The 8,746-nt window shown below is 41.3% G+C and overlaps 1 protein-coding gene across 1 annotated transcript in view; it reads left to right on the top strand.

Moving 5' to 3' along the window:
• The first annotated feature begins 93 nt into the window (after positions 1-93).
• Positions 94-8,746, top strand: part of LOC115764449 (cuticle protein 16.5-like) — a 56,788-nt gene continuing 48,135 nt past the window's right edge. The window contains exon 1 of the mRNA XM_030707458.1: positions 94-198. Coding sequence (XP_030563318.1) covers positions 94-198 — 105 coding nt within the window. The remainder of the gene's footprint in view (positions 199-8,746) is intronic.

Below are 8,746 nucleotides of genomic sequence, written 5' to 3'. Positions count from 1 at the left end.
GGCAGCGGCAGTGGCATCGGCATTGCCATCTGATGATGCGTATGATGCTGATGATGATCCGCGCCCGCTCCGGTCGTGCCCGTGCCCGTGCCCATGCCCGGAGGCGTTGTGGGCGGCTTTGCTAGCAGCGGCAACGCAAGCGGCGCTGGCGCCACCTGGCGGCCGAACTCGTTCATATGCAGCGCCAACGGCAGCGACGTCAGTTTGCAGCGTTTTATCAGCTCCTCGGCGTCCTTTAACATGCCCCGCACACCTACAGCTGCGCTCAGCCCCAAAAGTCACGTGTCGCACCTCAAAGCTGCTGCAAGACGCTAGATAGCTGCAAAGAATAAGAAGAAAGATGTAGGTAAGAGGCGAATGTGCAAAAGATTAGTCATAATGCGTTGCATAATGTATTCGGATTTGCTACACTGAGCGAAACTTTGGGACAGAAGTTACTTAAAGTACACTTTTTGCTTAAATGAATTTAATGTTTGTGCTAAGAGAAGAAAAGCTGCATACTTAAATTGAACGTAAAACATTCCAACGAGCAAAATTTCTTTAATTGACGTATATTTTTCTCCGAGTGTACTCGGGTACTCGTGACATATGCCATGTCGTGTATGTGTTGTGATAATATGTTAATGAGTCGCGGCATATATCATCTTTTCTCCGCCCTATGCCTCACATTTTCGGTAAATCCCAAGCACAACAAAAGCCAAAACAATGCACAGCAAAAGCTAACAAGAACAACAACAAAATAAACAGATGAGAACAAGAAGAAGACGGGCAAACGCACATGAAGCAATCAGAGTCGGGTACGTGTCGTGTCGCATATCCTTGAGGATATCACATGCAGATGTGTGATGTGTGATAATGGCTCACTGCTCGCCTAACCCTGCCCCCTGCCCCCTGTCCCTGCCCCTGCCACCAGCCCCTCTCCACAGTCTGCCTGCTTGCAGCTTTGCCCGTCTGACTGGCTGTCTCACTGTCTATCGTTCTGCGCGCCTCTGTCGCCGACTGTGTTTTTGTTTATCTAAGCCGCACACACACAGACTCACGCACAGTGGAAATTATGATTAAAATATAGGGTAAAATTTAAAGAAATCTGATGATGAGTACTCAGATTTAAGGAATGTTGCATGAAAGAGCCCCAATATATTTTTATTTCTCATGTTGTCAATAAAAACAGATGCTTCGTTATTTGAATTTAAGGCTAAAAATACAATTAATCGATATACACATACAAATAAATCGCGACTATAACATATATATATGTATATATCTCCATATATATATCCATATATAATATATATTCCAATTTTAGACACACACTCTTCAGTTTTTGTTAATATATTTTTTTAAATAAAACGCTTTTTGAATTTCGAATATGTTCCCGTGGTGAATCATTAAATTTGACCATTAATATGCGGAGGACAACCACTGTGCGCTGCTGAGCTTTTTTTACGCATCTCGGTGCGTGGCATCTAATTAATTCAGCAACTGTCTGGCGTGGCGTGCCGTGCCGTGCTTCTAGCCGTGCCTCTTCCTCCGCCCCCTCTGGCGCTGCACGCTGCGTGTGTGAATTTAAAAAACAGTCGCCAGCTGCCTGACAACGCCTGAGACACACAGGAGCAGAGCCAGTCGAGATCCTAGCCAAATGCCAAATGCCGAAACCAATGCCTGGAACCAGCTTCATTGCCGGCGATGCAAAATTAAAAAACTTTACATTTGCCCGGCGTAAATAAACATTTTTATTTGCCGTTAGCTGCGGCTGCAACCGCTGCTGCTGCTGCTTCTGCTGCTGCGTCTTGATGCGGTTGCCAGTTGGCGCTGGGTACCTGGCGAAAACCGCATATTAACACATGCTGCTGCGCCAGGATGCGGCGCCAACTGGGCCAGGACACCCACGTCTGAATGCAACAATGTGCAATTAGCAGGCATGCGGCATGTGGCATGTGGCAAGCGCTATTCGGCATCTTTTTTCCTTGCATCTCATTTGCGGTGCGCAACTGACGCAACTAAAGTAACTGCGGCAAACATTTTTTATTTATTTACTCGCGTATTTTACTTTCGAGCGTTGCCAAAAGCGACACAGTTCAAAAAACATTTAATGCCACTTGCTACCTGTGGGTGCAGCAGAGTAGGAGGCACGCAGCAGCAGATGAAGACTTGCACGAGCTTTTAATTAATGTCGCAGTAAGTCAGTCAGATTTAGTAGTAAAGGACTCGGATTTGGGCTTAAGGCGGTCACTGGCTTTACCCAAGCCCAACAGGAGAAAGAAAAGAGTTGGCAATGCGGCATGCCACAAAGTTAAGGATTTAAGGAGATTAAAAAATAAAAATTTTTAAGGAAAAATTGTAATTGTAGGTAGACGTTTTGTCAATGAGGCAACTTAAGCAGGAGAAGGACGACGGCTCAAATTCGTATTTTTCAAAAGATAGTTTGTTGGGCTAGACCTTTAATTTTAATAAAAGTTATAATTGTGTATCCTTTTTCAAAGTTCTTCAGACTGTCTTATTGTTGTGAGCTATCGAACCTAAACTCCAAAACAGTTCAAGTTTGCAGAGGAATGAAAGAATAAATAATGCTTTGCGAATATTCAGGTGAGCTTCCACCCTTAAATTGTCAACGTCTCGACTTGAGATCGGTTCTATTATGAACAATTTCAATACTCCTTTGGGGTGGGCTATCAAATAACCCTACTTTGCATATTATCGAAAAATTAGCTTGTTTCTTAATCAGATTTTTGTGTATGAATATTTGTTACTGCAAAGGTTATTTATTGCAATATATTTTATTGCAAGGATAAATTCGGAAATGCATTATTTATATTAAAAATAATAATAAAATATTATGTAGGTATAAATGTTGATTTATTTAATGTCCCTTACGTACCATCCACGTATCTCTAATCTGAAGTTTTATGCTCAGCAGTATCCTTTCGAAATTCTTATGCTGTTTATATTTATTTACGCATATATTTGCATTTCATTCACTTGGCTCAGTTTATTATAATATTAGCACAGTTTTTATATGTCGATAACATTTCGCTTGCTTTTAACTGTGAACACAAATAAAGTAGTTGAAATTAGATATGCGTGTTTTACTATTGTATTTCACATGTGTTTTTTGTCTTCTAATATTATTATTATATTCGTTCTTCAGGTGTGCGAACAATAGACACACACAAGCGCGGAAGATCGCGCACACACATGTACACACACGCGTTCTACTTTCTGGGCTCTGGTTTCGCTGGGATCTGAAAATGTGAGCGTACGCGTCGAGGGTTTGCCACAAACTGATTCAAAGCAATGCAAATAAATGCGCAGCATGTTGGGAATACGCTTCACATGTGAATGTGGATATGGTTATGGATATGGCAAAGAGCTCGAGCCGCTCTCACCCTCACGCAACACACGGCCCGCACCCTCAAATGGCAACACACACACACTCGCATACACACACACACACACACACTGATATGTGTTTATGTGGGCAGGATCAGCAGCTCTCGCTCTCAGCTCGTCTCTCTCGCTGCGCACTCGTCACGGCGCAAAATTTCCACAGTTCTGCAGGTGATAATCAGGTGTGTGTGCGTATAAGAGTGTGTGTGTGTGAGTGTTGACACATGTACAACAGGCACAACAAACAGTGCAACACGCAAGTAAATAAACACTGGCCCGCACAGGTAACTGACAGCCTGAACATAAAGGTCCTGGCACAGGTATTCTGTCCAATTAAATGGCCGCTGACAGATCAATTTGTGAGCCCATTTACAGCGGCCATAAACCTGTGCATGTGTGTGTGTGTGTGTGTGTGTTTGCTTAAGTGTGTTTGCACTCGATCCCTCAATTTGTTTGGCAAATTTCACAGAACTTGTTTTGGGCTTCATTTGAAAAATCCGCGTTTTATGATAGGCGCGACAACCAAAACATAAATTGTCGGTTTAAAGCGGTTCACAATTTTGTTGATTTTTGCATTGTGTGGCTATTTACTAAGCAAACGGATTATATCAGTATTTTATTTAATTGTTTTCAACAATTTTTCTTTTCAATTAAGAGTTTGTGTTTTTATTGATAGAGAGGATTTCAATATTTTAAAATGACAAAAATTCGTTTATATCGGGTTTTCTTTCTTTTTTGTTTTTAAATTTTGCGCAAAAATATGTTTGTAATTTGGATAGAGCTAAAAATTTAAGAATCAAGTAAATAAGTTTTAAATTTTTGGAAAATAAAAAAGAGATGAAACAAATATCTTAAGTTTCCACCGATTAGGCAAATCAAATTTCTAGCGGCATGAATGTTACTCAAAAACTTAAACAAAAATATAGTTAAAACAGAATTTTACATCGTTTTATTATCATTCAATACTTTTTTAAGAACTTTAAATTTTATATATAAAAAGAATAAAGGAGTACATTTTCAATTTTTAATCTCCATCATCTATTTTGGTTCAAATATATTTGTGGTATAATTGAGTTTTATTCTTTTATCAGATCTAAGTATCTAAGAAATCTTTTGGATATTTTAAACCGTTGTCAATTTAAAGCTCAAGTTTTTTTTTTTTTATTTATTTTGAGTGTTTTGTTCTTTTTTCGAAGAAATTCACCGTTTTTAAAAACTTTTCATTACCATTTAATGTTATTAAATATGCTCGAAAGAATTTTTAAACTATTCAATTTGTTTTTCCGTAGATCCCGTTAAGTCCTTTTTCCTTATCAAAACACGTCCATCTTCGGACAGGACACACAGACAACTGTCTCAGGAATTGTCTTCAATCGAGTTTTTTACCATTCACATGTGAGCGCACGAATTTTATCACATACTTTTAAAAAAGAGTTAACGGTATTTTTTGGCGTCGGCACGAGCTCGTAACGGTTAACGGTAACGGTAACGCCACGCTCAGCCTGTGTGTGTGTGTGTGTATATGGGTGTGTGCGTGTGTTCTGTGGTCGCGTGTATGTTTCGAACCGTTCAAACGTCACGAAGCGACTAATTCAAATGATGTCGGCCCGAAAAAACAGATATGCGAGCCAAAGGCAGCGACGGCGACGTCGGCGTCGGCAGCAGCGTCACACACACGCGACCCCCACCAACGCCCCCGCCCCCGTAGCCGCTTCCGTTGACGGCGGTCCACCCTTGCCGCCCACGTGCGCGCACACGTATGAGCAGGCGAGGCACAAACAACAAACAGCATGCGAAACACATGAGGATGCTCGCAGCTCGCAGCACGAGGCGCGACGAGCTCGGCAGGACGAGGCGATGCACGAGTAACGGTAACGTTAACGGTAACGACAACAACGCTGGCAGCGACGCTGGCGTTTTTACTCCTTCGTCACATAAAATATATTTTTTGCCTTATCACAACAAAAACAACAACAGCAACATCTACACGAGCAGCAGCAGCAGCAGTCGAGGTCCTCGCACGTCACGTACACCGAAAAAAATTTATTATATTTGCGCGTGTGTGTGTGTGTATGTGCGTGTATACGAAATACATTTGCATACACATGCGTAGCGCAGCCGAAGCGCAGACAGCAGCCGAGTGGCCGCCCGCACGACACGAAGCGCGCCAACAACAACAGCAACAAATACAACAAAAAGAGCGACACGAAAGAGCGACGCACCCACACACACAGACACACACATACATATATACATACGTGGCATGTGGAGCTTTGAACGCTCGTAAAGAGTAATAGCCACCACCAACAGCAGCAGCAGCAGAAGCAGCAACAACAACAACACACGAGTCACCCACCCCCGTTAGACGTCGCCTCGTTGGCTCACATGGAGTTTACACACTCACACACACATATACACAGTTGTCACACGTTGGCAGCGACGTCGGCGCCAGCTGCGCGTGAGTGTAACATTTTTCATAAAAAGGGGCGCCGGCAGCGCAGCCAACGTCAGCGCCAGCGTCGACATATCCTTTTTGGGCAGCTTATGGAAAACGAAAACTGAAAGCAGCGAGTTGAGTTTTTGCTTTCCAGAGAGCGAGAGAGTGAGCATGCGACTCGATATGTGTGTGAGCGAGAGCAAGTGTATGTATGTAACGTACGTGGCGCTCTGTCTGTCTGCCTGTCTCTGTGTGTGAGTGTGGCGCTCACATGCGAAGCTCTTTGCTACACAACTCTTCTGCTCAACTGCTATCGACTACGACTGCGAAGCTGGCAGCGCTGCCTTGCACTCGCCTTGCTGCTGCTGCCGTTGTTGTTGTTGTTGTTGTTGTTGTTGTTGTTATTGTTATTGTTATGGCCAAAGCTTTTTGCTGCTGCTTCCAGCTGCTGTTGCTGTTGCTGTTGCTGTTGCTGTTGCTATTGCTATTGCTATCTCTGTCGCATGTGCTCGCCTTTTAGTATGTTATCTATTTCTCGTATTCCATGCATGCGAGCTGCGTTTTACTTTACATAAGCGCGGCGCAGCGCCACACGACGCTGGCGTTGGCGTTGGCGCAGCTCCACAAGCAGCAAAAGCAAAACAAGAAAAAAGCAAAATAAAATCATATACACAACATATTACACCCATATACACATATACATATGGATATGTGTGTCTCGTTCTGGCATGTGTGCGAAAGAGAAATGCGCAAAAAAAAAATAACGACGCGTTGCTCGGAAAAACCAACCCCTAACCTTGCTGATTTTTGTCAAAAAAAAGAGCGCAAGAAAAACTCGGTGGAAATTGACAAACATATGCACACATACACACAAGGGGAGGGTTAGCATGTGTGTGTGTGTCTGGTGTGTGGTGTGTATGTGTGGGACATATGAGCACTTTTTGCAACATTTCGATTTGTTGGCGCACTCTCTCACTCACACACACACACTCACACACACGCAAGTGAGTATATATGCGGTTACATACGCCCACATATGTGCTTGGGCGGATTACCAGAGGTTACCAGATTGGCTGAGCCCATAATGGTTGAGCACCTCGCAAGGGCGACGCACATGAGAGCTAAGCGGCGGTTATTTTTTTTTTTAAAGATAGAACACAATTGTGGAGAACCTATAGAGCATATGAGTTATAGATATATCTTAGCTATAGGTTGAGATATCTTACATATCGGTGATAAGGTTTCTATTATCATATGTATTTATTATTATCGTATTTTTTGTGCAGTTCATGTTTTTGTACTCTCCTATAGGGTTTTAAAAATTATTACGAATTTTATGCGTAAAAGAATGTTTTGTTCGGAATCATTAGTTAATCCGATATATCTATATCATCTACAAATGTGTCCAGTAACTTAATATTAAAAAGATCTTGGTAAAACCTTGCATATACATGTTCTCTTGCTGCAGGCACTAGCATCGGCCAGATTGGACTAATAAGTCATATAGTTCAATCATATAGATCAAATGATCAGCTGAAAGCTCAATTCTTGTAGATATACTGACAAAACTTAATAAAAATCGGAGTACTATTTCAAAGGAACGATCGAGTGTCCGAGTAACGATCGATTTAAAATTGTTTGTATATTGAAGTCAGTCGGTTGGATCCTCTATAGTTTCGTGATCGAAAACAAAGTTTGTATCTTTTTTACTTATCAGGATCAATCTCACTAATTGAGAAACGTTCCAAGCACATAAGCAGTCTCATAAAACCAAGCCATAACTATTTCTTTTGTATCCCATAGCAACAATCGACCTTAAATTGACAATCTTTGAGAATTCTTGTGGCTTGATCTAGAAATATATCGAAGAGGGGGTATTAACTTTTGATAGATAACTTTATTCTTTTTCTTTTTTAATATTATCTATTTCAGATCCATAGAAAATTCTTGCTGGCATTGGGAAAGGTATTTGTGTTCTAATTTCGTCGGCTTTTACCTCTTTTATGTTCACCTCCTTTAATTATATTCGCGTATACTCTCCATGATTGCTCTGTCTTGTTTTCTTTATCAGCTTTTCCTATTTCTGCGCTTTTCTAATTTTCACTTTGTCTCTGCTTTCCTGTGGTTCATTTGCATTTTATGATTTGTTTGCCTGCGCTTTGTTTTTCACGTTTTTCGCCATAAATTTTAATTGTTTTTCTTCGATTTTTATTTTACGTCATTCTTTCGGTGCCAGCTTGCTGCTGGGATCCAGGACAGAGGGGGAGGGGCGGGAGGGCGCCCATTATATTACACTGGCGCCCACTCTCGCCTAGGCGCCTAGGCAGGTCGCACCTTTTATTGTTGCCGTCTCGCCCCGTTTTTTTTTTCTACTTTTTTTGGACCCGAACCGAAACTGGAACTGAAACTGAACTTGGTCTTGTAGGCAAATAAAGCAAACTTTTGTTCTCGCACAGTTTTCTTTATTTTTCGTTTCTTTTGTTTTTCCTTTTTGGCAAACTTTTGCGGGATTTAATAACTTGGATTTATGTTTAAGTTGATTTTGGCCTTTTGCTAAATTGAAATAAATCGAATTTCTTTGCGCATTGCTGCAAGTCAAGGAAAAACGCAAATTGATAGAAACAATTGAAACTGCAATCAATTGTGTGGGAGATGGGCACAAAGGACTTCCAGGCGGACCCTACAGACTCCTCTTAGCCCAAAATGTTGTCATCCAAATTCGCGCATTTGCAAAAATTGAATGCCTTGCAATTTGGGAAATTAATATGTAAATTTAATTCTATTATAAAAAATCGGATTTAGTCCCTTTCAAATTCTTTAAATTTTAAGTCTCATTTACTATTTTCTTAAAAATCCTTAGATTTGCGCATTTGCAAAAATTGAATGGTTTGCAATTTGGCAAATTAATATGTAAATTTAATT

This window comes from Drosophila novamexicana, unplaced genomic scaffold (genome assembly GCF_003285875.2).
Source record: "Drosophila novamexicana strain 15010-1031.04,08,12 unplaced genomic scaffold, DnovRS2.1 tig00000858-arrow-arrow-pilon, whole genome shotgun sequence".
In the NCBI taxonomy this organism is placed as follows: Eukaryota; Metazoa; Arthropoda; class Insecta; order Diptera; family Drosophilidae; genus Drosophila; species Drosophila novamexicana.
The sequence above is the reverse complement of the archived record's forward strand: the minus strand, read 5'-3'. Positions and strand labels throughout refer to the sequence as shown.